Source organism: Vigna unguiculata, chromosome 10 (assembly GCF_037176805.1).
Source record: "Vigna unguiculata cultivar grain cowpea cultivar isolate G323 ecotype 2 chromosome 10, ASM3717680v1, whole genome shotgun sequence".
Taxonomy (NCBI): Eukaryota; Viridiplantae; Streptophyta; class Magnoliopsida; order Fabales; family Fabaceae; genus Vigna; species Vigna unguiculata.
In genome coordinates, this window is record NC_140801.1 from 2,860,867 (window position 1) to 2,873,839 (window position 12,973).

General features: G+C 27.7%; 1 protein-coding gene across 1 annotated transcript; it reads right to left on the minus strand.

The window, feature by feature from the left end:
• Window positions 1-1,832: 1,832 nt before the first annotated feature.
• LOC114166957 (putative polygalacturonase At3g15720) lies at window positions 1,833-4,918 on the minus strand. Its single transcript, XM_085667587.1, has 8 exons — window positions 4,775-4,918; window positions 4,248-4,382; window positions 3,922-4,098; window positions 3,149-3,356; window positions 2,972-3,053; window positions 2,672-2,780; window positions 2,152-2,256; window positions 1,833-2,060 (listed from the first exon to the last, which is right to left on the minus strand). Exons 1-8 carry the CDS (start codon window positions 4,916-4,918, stop codon window positions 1,833-1,835), a joined length of 1,188 nt encoding a protein of 395 aa, XP_085523713.1.
• Between the last annotated feature and the right edge of the window lie 8,055 nt (window positions 4,919-12,973).

Here is a 12,973-nt window from a genome sequence, read left to right on the forward strand (position 1 = left end):
GGATATTACATCCCCCATACCAACACCCTCTAGCATGTTGATTATCTCAGGTTCTGTCATTTCATGAACCACATACAAATAAACGGCACCATTTAACCTTGCTAAATTTTCCATATGAGTGGCCCCTTTATCATCACAAAGGAGCTCCAATCTATCTTCTAACACACTCCCACCTCCTACACAATACCACAACTCCTTCAAAGATACGTGTCCTATCTCTTTTAATCCAGCAATAACCTCAAAATATCCCCACGTATCAGGATCACAAAACCACGTGGTTATTTCCCCATCATATTCCAATTTCCCATTACTAATAAAGTGGCCACTATGGTGGACCACCACTTCAAAACGATCAGCAGACATTCTATTTCTACACATGTATACATTGCCCCAAACCAATTCAAAAATTACAAATCATGTCAACACAGACAACACAGAACCAAGCATTCAGAACCAAGCATTCAAATAGGGGACCACAACATTAAAAAACACATACTACAATGCATATACGGTGACCGATTAAAAAATACATTGTAATAGGGGACCACCAATAAAAAAGGAACTCGATGTCGACAATGGGGGGACCAACAACAGTATAAAAGCAATACAACATCATACCCACACAACAAAACATCAAAACCCCAATACAATCCCAAAACCACAAGACGCGAAAAAACCCTACAGATATTCAACTACAACGACTCGTACTTACCTTCAGACTGGTGCTCAACCACGACCACAACGAACGCTCTGACCTCCGATTGCACTCGCTCTCACCTCCGACAACGATCTACTTCACTTTCGTAATCCACGCCTCTGATTTTCCCAATCCAATCCCTAATTCCCTAATTACATCATTTAGGGTTTTTCAAACTTTGTTATTTCTAATTCAGTCCATGCAGTCACTATGCCAATCTGAAAAATAATACATAACGCCACGTCAGAAAATCAAAACCAAGTTAACGTTACAAAATTTAACACTGTTACTGATTGCCCTGATTTAATACTCAATTACAAAAACAAGGACGAAATTGAGACCAATTAAAATACGAGGACCAATTTGAGATTTCTGAACCAAAACGAGGACCAACGGATATTTTAACCTTAGACTTACTATGACAAATTTTCACGATGTCATAGAAAAAGTGCATTTTTTATGACTTCTGCAACTATGATGCCAACATACCTATCATAATAAGTCCTTTATATCTGTCATAATAAGCTCTTTTTACACTAGTGTTTGTAAAATAGTTAAATGAGAATTGTGAACCGTTATAAATTGCGGTTTAACGCTTTTATAATATTACAATATCATCTAATTTGAATTATACATATACCTAAATATCAGACGATAGCTCAACTAAATCTCAAATAAAAATAAGTTAAATAATCGTTCAAAAACACAGTTAGTTATGTGCATGCATGGACCAAACTAATTATATATAAAATAATAGAATACTCATTTATAAGATGTGTACATTGAGATATGTGTTAGTGAATTTTCTGCTACACCATAACAAATTAAAAATCTTAACTTTGATATTATTGTCTATTATAAATGTTCTGATGTCCATAAATTGTATTTGTCATCCGTATCAATCGTAAATAAAGTTCATTACCATTTTTACTTGTATTGTTTGAAGATTGTAAACTTGTTTATACATTTCTTTTTTTCAATATGTTTAACCAAATCGGACTTTGTAATTTATTTATTAGTTTTTTTTATCTTGGAAAAAGAAAATGACAAAATAAAATAAATAAAAACCCTAAATTTATTCAAACAAAAACCTATTATTTATTGATTTGATTCATATGTACGTGGGAAACATAATTCATTTCAACAAGCAATCACAATTTGGAGTGGTAGATGCAGTTATTCCATGGGCATTATTGCAAGAACAAGAAGCTGGTTTTCCTGGTTCAGAAGAGACAATGTTAATGTCTTCCAACACAATGTTGAAACAACCTGATGAGGCACAACTCATGTCGATAGTTCTGTCATCTCCACTTGTTCCTTTAAACCCTCTGAATGTCACATCACTCACTTTCACTACGCTATCCTATAATTTGTCAAATTCAAAATGCAACTTTCATAAGCCACTTCAAATCACAAGATACATAACCATGAATAATCTAAAGTTTAGTGAGTACCTCCAAACCATCGTATTCATAGTTCTGGTTTATAATTATAGGGTTGAAACAATTTCTTAATGTGATTTTTTCAAATATGATTTTCCTTGCAAAACCTGATCCACCCTGTCAAAATTTAACAACATATACAATGAGTAATGCTATTTGGTATGATAGTAAAAAAATTCATATTTTCTGTTAATTTTGTTTTAATTTTTTTTTTAAGAAATATTTATAAATTTTATAATGAAAAAATTATGCACAAAATTGCTATCATTTTTTTTACAAAATATTTTATATAAAATATTTTTTGTAACAAATTTTGTAGGAAATACTTGTGAATTTTATAATTTTGTAAGAAATAATTATTCATGAAGGAATTATATATCAATTAAAATTTTTAGAAAGTATAGAAGGAAAAAAAAATTTTACAAAATTTTTTAACAAATTTGCAAAAATATTTCTATGTAATATGAGAATTTTTAGTAGTGATACAAAATCAAAATATTAAAATATGAGTTTTCATATATTTATGTTTTACCTGCCATGTCTTGATTCTTGCTCCATTTTGGGTGTTTGTGAAGCTGCAATTGCTCACATAAACTTCTTCAACTGTATCAACCTCCCCGTTTCTTCCCAAGCTGCCAACACTGATTAATTCATTCATGTTAAACACCAATAAACATCATTTTCAACTCAAAATTTAAGACAATAATTTATTGGTTTTCTTTATCAAAAATTATTTAATTCTTTTCATCTCTATTCAACAAACTCAATGACAGATTTAAATTCACACAGATAAAGATAAATAAACTGATACACTCTCTCTATATATAAAAACCTTATTCCATGGCCTGGTCCACATGCAATTCCAGTAGCATTGATGAAGGAGGAGCCACCATTGATGGCAATACAATCATCACCTGTTTACAATGAAAATGGTTAAAATTGTACAAAAATGCAGCAATGAAATTTGACATGTATATGGTTAAGATGAAAATTAATTAAGTTGGTTTACCAGTTGCTACAATGGAATCCTTGATGGTTATATATTTTGAAGCAGAAATGTCAAAGCCATCAGTGTTGGGGCTGTCAGCAGGAGCACGAATATAGATATGAGAGAAGAAAGCATTGTTACAACCATCTACTGTTACGTGAGCTCGTGGACTATCAATTATGCTCAGGTAATGAACTCTAAGACCATTGCATTGTTCAAAACTAATAACCTGCATCATCATATCATACTAAAAATTACTTCAAAATAAACTCAAAATCATAAGTAAAAATAAATCGTCTTTATTTCGTATCGTGCAAGCACTACAAGAAAAATTAATATCACTGACGGCTATAATTCGTCGGTAATACCTAAAATTCGTTAATAAATTAAAATTATCGATAGATTTTCAACAATTAAAAATCCTTCGATAATACTTTCATAAATAAATTTTACCAACGAATAATAATTTCATTGATAATTACTGACAAAAATATCCGTCGACAAAGTGTACTAATGTTTAAGTGTGAATGAATGAAATGTTGTGTTACATCTCTTCTATCTTCTATTAATAATTTAGAGAAATAAAATTGGTTTGATAGATTTAGAAGAAAGTTAGATAAGTTGTGGTTCAACTCTTCCATTAACTAAATCTAACCACTAATCTTTGATGATAGAAAGAAATATATACGTATGAATGAATCTTCTTTTACTTTTATTGAGTTCGTATAATAAGGTTGATTAAGTTTACTTCAAATATGATAGTATAATTAATATGATATAAGAGATATTCGAACCTTTGGTCTTTGACAAGAAGTGCATTTCCACCAAGAAGAACCAAAGCCATTGATTTCTCCATTTCCATAAATTGTGAGTCTATTTACGTACGAGATTAAAATTAAAGAGGATCTATCTTCAACTTTGACGCTTTTTTCCCATTCATCTCTTTCAGGTGAAACTATTTGCCCTTGAAACTTAAAAAAAGAGGACAAGATAATTGAAGAAATTATTATTATTGAATGCAATTGCATCCGATATTCCAATTCAATACCAGTTTTTAACCTGGAAAAATTTATGTAAAAGATGTCTTAAAAAAAGTTTGAGTAACTAGGACATGCTATACCTTAATATGAATTTTTGTGGCCCTGCAAGGACCACTCAGGTTTATGTTCTTCACCTTGAATACTCCATTTCTTGGTATAATTAGAGTTGGTATGCCTTCTGATCCACATGTGTCTTTCCATGCACTTAAAAAGGCCTGCCATAAATTCAAAATATAAATATCTAAATGAGTATTAATTAAGATAGCAACCATAAAAAAATCCCCTTAATTAAATACAGCATTGAATAAATATTTATGTTCCATATAACATTGTTTCAATATATGAGATTATTGAGGTGGATATCATATAATCAGATAAATCTGTTTAAATTGTTTCATCAGAAAGTTAACCTTAAGTTCGATGTAATTCGATGAAGTCTATTATGTTTAAAACTACTATATATTGTTATAGTTATGTTATTCTTCCTTAAGAATTTTAATATAATATAAAATTTTGTTGGCAAAGAAAAATATGAAGTAAACTAAAACATTGAAATTTTTCTACTAGTAGAATATAAATAAAATTGGTGAATAAAGCAAGTATATACTTGGGAATCATCAGATTTTCCATCGCCACGAGCACCATAGTTGACCACATTATAAAATGGTATTTGGGTTCCGACCAATGACCTCCCAAACATACATGGTGCAAGAAAACCTAAAATAAAAAAACAAGTTAATAGAATTTGCATGTTTAGGAAGAGTATGTTTTGTTCTTCTTTATTGTGAATATATATGGATTAGGAAGATTAAGAGTGGGAGAAAAGTGGAGGAAAATATAATTCTGAGGGTTTAGTTATATAGAAGTTTGGACCAGAAAAATTTAATGGGAGAGAAGTACAAATTGAGGAAGAGAAGTACAAAATTAATGGTAAAAATACGAACTTTAAATATTATTGAATTTACATAATGTCAATTCACAAAAGAAAACTAAAACTTGCACAAATAAAAGAAATATCTTGGATAATTTAGTTAAGTGATCATATAATAAATAAGAAATGATAAATGAATAGCTAAAAATTAAACTTAGACATTTATTTTGTCTCCCGATGATTAAATATATTTTATTTTGTTTTGTTTTTGGCATATTACTAAATATATATTAATTATGAAAAATAAATTTTAATCTTTAATAAAATTGAATAAGTAATATGCTATAATATATATAGGTGTTCAGAAAATGAATTCATCATTTTGTGTTATATGCTTATTTTGGTGTACAATTTAATTGTACATATAAAATTTCTTTCTTCGATATGGTCCCCCACCACTAGAATTGTTAAAATGGGCCACCTGGTTCAACCTACTCTAACCCATTATGACATGATCACTTAGTGACTCAATCTAACTTGCCTTATTTATTAATAAGTGTAAAACATTCGAATCCGATTTGGTCTACCCCAGTTTGGTGGTTAAATGGGTTGGCTCACTTAATTTAAAAAAAAATACATAATTTTTTTCTTCAATTCTAAAAATAAACTAAATTATAATTTTGATTAAAATCTAAATAAAGTTAAGACATATTATAAGTCCATAGGTTTCGAGAAACTACCTTCAACTAAAAGAAAAGGTACTAAAAGTGAATAAAAAGTGACATTAAGTTTATAACTATGACTTTGGTGTGTCATTTTACCTTTTGAATTTTCATTTTATATACTTTTACACACTTGTATTCGTTCTAAATATAAAGTTGTATAATTTATTTTACACAAAAAATAGGTCGGTTAGCTAGTTTAGAGGAGGATTAAAAAGAGAAAATCATTTAAAAAATTTTATTTTCTTAATATAATTTAATATTTAAAATTTATGGATGGGTTAGTGAGCCAATCCGACTCATTATAAATTCAATCCGAGTGAGTCAGATTCTTAGCTGAATAGACCAAATTTTTATTTAGTTTGACCTATTTTTGATTCAGATCAAAATTTCAAAACTTTTAACTCAATCCAACCCAAACCTACCGTGAGTTGTAGGTTATAAGCCATTTAGCTCTACCCACCGCATGCACACATGGAATGTAAGTAATTATTAGAAGATTATTATTTAATGATATTAATGATATATTTATGTGAATATTAATAAAAGAATCAATTGAAATTATATTATTCAAATTCAATAAAAGAATCTGTTATTTTTTTTTATTGTGTACACCATCGCATCACACAAGTAATAATTGATAAAGATTATTTGCTAAAACATTTGATTTAAATTGCAAATAAAATTAGTTGACTAAGTTTTAATAAAATTACTTTTGTGTTTTGGCAAGGTATTTAGTAAGGTAAATTTTTTAAATAATTAAACAACTATATTTTCTTACAATAATATTCATCATAAACAAAAAAAAAATAACAAATTTTGTAAAATTAAAAATAAAATTTATATAAAAGGAAAAATGAGTACATATTTGGATCAAAATTTTATGATGAAAAATGTTGACCCTAAAATCTTCACCACACAAGCAGTGACAAAAGTGAATTGGTGATAAATATTTGTGATACTATATCTATTACTAAACTATGTATCATGTCATAAAATAACTACAATATTAGAAATGCCTTTTGGGATGACAACCATGAGGCGTAACAAAAAACAAAAACATCATACAAGTTATGACAAAAATAATTCCTTGCTTTGCTTGAACATCTTAATTTTCAAAGTGATTCAAAATCATAGTGTTCTCATCCTTCTTAATAACATCTCCATCCTTTTTTATTTTAAATTATTAAAACTTATAGGATGAAAATGTAAAACCTCAACTTGAGAGCTACCTTACAACTAATTATCATATGACAAGGTAAATTCATATATCATTTGCGAGACACATTTCTTCTTTATTCCACCCTTTCAGAACATAGAAACCTATGTCAACTCTAACTGCCCAATATTTTCCTCACACACACACACTAGCTTAATCAATTTTACACTTTTTTATAATTATTTGACTTGTTTAATTGTTATTTGATTTTTATACAATTATAATTTCTTTCTTGATATTTGACTCTAGAGGAAATAAAATTTGTATGCTTTTAACATTGACTTCTTGATAATATCATATTTCATTTGCTTCACTTTTGATTTTAGTAAAAAAAAATGAAATAGTAAAGAAGTGAGTATAAACACAAATACGAGTATCCCCAATGGGATGAGAACAAGGATGAGACAAAAATTTCATAGTGACTATATGCAGGAATGAGACGAGGATAAATTTTTACATTAAGGGTGGAGAAGGGATAGCCAAAAACCATAGTGGTCTCATCCCATTGTCATCCTACTCTTAATAATAAGGCCCAAAACCAAAATAGCCTAGAAAAATTTGCGAAAGATGGTTGGTTAATCTAATAAGGGTTAAATATGTTTTTGGTCCCTCAAGTTTCAGTCAATTCTAGAATTAGTCCCTCATCAAAACTTTATACCAATTTAGTTCTTCATCTCTCAAAATGCGTGAATTTAGTCATTTTAACCAAATTTTGTTAAGTTTATCTAACGTTTCAAGCGCATTTCATGATAGTATTTAAGTTAACATTGAAGCAAAAATGTGTCAAACAGTGTAAATAATTTAAATACTATCATGAAATGCACTTGAAATGTCAGATAAACTTAACCAAATTTGGTTAAAAAGACTAAATTCACGCATTTTAAAAGATAAATGATTAAATTGGTCAAAAGTTTTGATGAGAGACTAATTCTAAATTTCGCTGAAACTTGAGAGATCAAAATCATATTTAACTCATCTAATAAAAGGTGCAATTTTATGATGTGGCCTAACATGTTGAGGTTCACATGAGGGAATTACTCACATGCATTGCTGGCTTGGAATTAGAACAGAAGACCTAATTATTATACTATGAATAAAAGATCCAAAAATTTAGTTATGCTTTTTTTTTTTTTTTTGTAAAGGGGTATAAGTAATTTGGGAAATTAATGGAGTGGGGCTTTTAGCTATAATTTGAAGTGACAAAACTCCTTTGTTAGGGTTCTTCTCAAAACCTTTTGTTCTTATAAAGAATTTTCTAATTCTTGTGGTCATCCACGAGACTTTTCTAATCTCGTTATTTGGTGCACCTACTTTTATGTCCTTTTAATCTAATCTCGCAGTTTTACAAATTATAATTTCTAAATTCTGTAAATTATTTTATTATTAATAACATCATCTCTAAATTTCATATTTTGTTCGTATAATTTTGTTAGTAACAAGAGTTATGTTCATTAAAATTAAGAATAATTTGTCACTTTAAAAGCAAATGACAATAAAAAAAAGAAAAGAAATTCATAATTTCATGAGATGGCAAAAGATAAAAAAAAATTAAAATTCTTACTTTTTCTTATACATAAATTTGAAAAATTTTAATTTGAAATAATTCAACCGTATTCATAAATTCTTAAAATTTCAATTTCCTTTAAATATTTTCTATCCAAATATACAGTACCACCAAAAAAACAAATGCTATTTCGTTTATGATGATTTAATCCTTCTAAATGTTTTAACTTTTCCATTGTCAAAACAAAATTAGAAATGGTTTTGAGTATGAGTGAGATGTAGGAACTTCTTTGTGGGTATTTGTATTTGAAATGCAGGAACTTGGAAAATAATATTGAAGGGAGAGGACATCAAGTGTCATATGCCTAAGAAATCAAATAAACACGTGGGATAAAATTGAATCATATTACCTATTACATATGACATGTCATTATAGTGAAAATAAAAAAAAGAAAATAATTCATATTTTATCTCAGATTTTGAATGAATTTGGAAGACAGAATAAGAAAGAATATGAGTTTAACTCCTCGATTAACATAATGCTAACAATTAACATTTCTCGATAAAAAAAAAAATTCTGAATTTGATTCACTTTCAAATTACAAGACAAGTTTTGGATCAAAACTTTTACATACAAAGAAAAGCTCTCATCGGCTAGATGGCTAATTGAAAGTGAAAATATTAATTTTAAGTTAACTAATTTGAAATAAAAAAATAATACAAATTGTGTAATTTGAAATTCATTTTTAAATTGTTCACCTATTATGAATTGTGCAATTTGAATCACAACACTCAAAATTCATTAAAATTGTATAATTGAATATATTTGTTTATTACTTTTTTCATCAGTAAAGAAATATATTGATCGTGAAATATTTGAGATGATCTAATCCTTTTACAAAAAATATATACATAGTTTTTCCACTACATATCCAAAACAATTAAATAACATTACCTACCAAAAATTCTGCCAATGTTGGAAGAGAGTAAAGGAATCAAGAAAAAAAGGACTTTAATGACTTCATCAATGAAGTTAAACTCTGATATGTTATTTACATTGATATATTCACTATTGCATAATGACATTTCTACATGGTAAAAACAACCCTCCAACGATGGTTTTTGAACTGTTATAGGTGTTGTTATCATTAAAAGTTTAAACAAGACAATTGTTCTTGAACCATTACTAAAAGTCATCCAAATGAAAAGAAAAAGAAAATGAAGTGTTGCACATCGCAACGAGACTAATAAAGGCAAACTTACCAAGTAGAGAAAACCATCTTCATCTAAATGTTAACAAAAGCATAAATTTTTTCTTTGAGTTTACTATTTGCTTTTCTTTTAAGATCGTAGAGATAAATAAAAAAACAAGTAAACAAATACTTGGATAAATGTGACATGCAACTATAAGTGAAGAGGAGACTCATGACGAGGATTTTGCGATACTAAAAGCCTTGCAACATAGGTTTTACAACATGGTGTGACAAGACTTGCGGCGTGTGGTGAGATTGGCAATGCTTCGCAATTGGTAGAGGTTCGTCCAAAACGGTTCACGACTAGTGGAAGCTCGTGGAGGTTCACCATTGGTAGTAGCGACAATTGTAAAAATGCAGAAGGAAGAAAAAAAAGTGTAGAGGGAAGAGAAAGTGAAAATGAAAGAAACACTCAAATGAAAGTCACTCAAGAAAAAAAACACGTTTTTTTATGAAACTATTATACATTCAACGACAATTTTGTATGTAACCATTCTCCATCTTAAAAAATTTTCAATGACAGTTTTATATATAATTATCGTTCTTTTTCATTTGTCTCACTTTTAATGACGGTTCTATGTGTAAACGTCGTCTTCTTCACTTTTTGACAGAAATTGCAATTTTGTTACGGTGCATGTTTTTACTACGGTGTTAAATGTTATTAATGGATGTGTAATATATATATATTTTTTATATATTCGTAAATTTAACGATTGTGAATCAGCATTGGGAGCCTGGGAAATGAGAATAGAAACCCAGTGGAAGAAGTGCATGTACAAAATTGCAACCCCATCAACTCTGGATTTTGTTTTCCAAAACATACTACAACAATTTTGAAAATATATTTTCGGAAGATACTCATCCAACTCTTAATTATTTCGGATCAAAATTTCAGAAACCTATGCTGGTGTGCATTAAAATATTTGATGGGTGCAGAAAGAATAATCTAATTACATTGATGCAAACTCCCAGCGCAATAATTGTTTACCAATCTTACAGTAATAGTATCCATTCTACTTTATATTATACTTTCTTCCATCCACTGTATATGAAGTATAAAGTTTTGATATGAATACTTAACATTTTAAATTTTATAAAAACTATCGAGTAATATTACAATTTTTTTTAATCTCTTCTATTAATTTACTCATTTACTTCTAGAATACTCTTACCACTCCATACTAGACGTTACGTTAATGTGAAACTTGGAAAATTTATTAGAAAATGTGACAATGATTTTATTTCAAGATAAATAATTTAGAAAATTTTAGGTCCAAAACATTAATTACCTTTGTGGTCAAAAAGTTGGTACCAATTGTGTAATTCAAAATGGTCTCATTTAAAGTTGATATTTTCTATATAAGTTTAAATACTATTTTAGTTCTTCTTTTGGTCTAGTCCGTTAAATTTGGTCTCTACTTTTCTTTTGTACATATTTAATTTAGTTCCTGATTTGTTAAACTATGTTTAATTTCGTCATTTTTGTTGATACTATCTAAATTGATGATGACAAAGTGTACAAGTGGGTAATGTTCACATGAGGTGACACTGTTTACATTATAAGTGGTTGTATTTTATTCAAATAAGTCTCTATTTAACTTAAATGTGTTCAATTTAATCCGTGTTTTAATTAATTTGGTTTAATTTAGTCTCATCTTCCATTTTATGAGTCACCACCATTGTCATCACGTTGTACACACAATTTGACCGCATTGATATGGTTTATTTGTAAATTATGTCAAATTTAATGATAAATTAATTTATAAATAATTTTTTAACAATGCATTATTACTCCATTTAAAATTACAACACACTTGTGTCAAATTTTAATAATAATTTATAAAATGATTTTAATAACATAGATATAAGTTCATTATTAAAAAATGAAAAATATAATTTCTTTTTAACTTTTAAAGATGTAAAACTAAGTAATAATTTATCTAGAAATCATAAATTTAAAAGAAATGATTAAATTTTGATTAATTAATATAAAAATATTCTTAAAATGTTCATAATAAGTTTTAAAACATTATGAAATAGTGTACATTTCTTTTTTATCAAAATCCTTAGCTTTTTATTGAATTTTTGTTCTTTATATTTCGTACATGAAAATTGATATTTGTGGATGGGCAGAAATAAGTCTTACAATAAATAAATCTCTTTAATATAGATTTTGATAAAGTGTTAGGTATGAATTTAAGTTTAACTTATCTTTATAAAATGAAAAATGTTTTATGTATATAGGATAAATTGGTGTATTTTTAATTCATTTGAGATCTTAAACATTTTCTTAGTTTTTCATCCCTATCCCTTGCTGGCAGTGGTCCTTGGTAAAATGAGTTGTGACTATAAATAGGAAATAGGTGCGACCATGCTACGTTATGTGATGTGTCCACAGAGAAGGACCTCTATTTTGTGCTATGTTCAAGCCTGTGGGCAGGAACGGATATTCTTACGGGGAGGGAGGGATTATGACTCCTCAAAATTTTGAATTTTTTTAATTATATATATTATATATATATATATATAAAGAAGATTCTTTTTGCTGTGTTCACTTTTTAAAATATCGATTTTATCCTTTAAATATAATAATTTATTAAACTTGTAAAAATTGACCGTTATGTTTACAAACTTTTTATAAAATCGGATGTTACTGCTTCTTCTCTTCTTTATTTATCAATGATTATTCTTTTATCTGTTCTGATATATTTTACTTTATTTTTAATCCATATAATTTTAATTTATATATTAACTTAATAACATTATAATATCATGCATATTTAAAAAATCATACACAGGCACGATAGCACCTATGTTACGCTAGTATATATTATAAATATATTTGAATTTTTTTTAATTGTAAGTAATATATTTTAGGAGTATATATTATAAATATATTTTACGCTAGTAATAATTTTTTTTGTATATTCATTTTTGTATGAATATAGAAGAAAGATAAATAATGTATTATGTGTTTTTTATAACCGATTTTTAATTGTGACTTAACTATAATATATTTTTCTTTCAATAATTACGTGTCTCATTTCTTTATTAGATTATGATAAATTATTTTTTTAATTTTATTTATAAAGAAGGTAGATTGATAAAGAATAAAAGAATAAATTCATTTTTTAAAAGTGATAAAAAAGAACTATTGATGAAAACAAGATAGACCATACTTCTTCACATATTTTGAAACATTATACTAAAGATCACATTGTTAAGTTAGAGAAGCCAT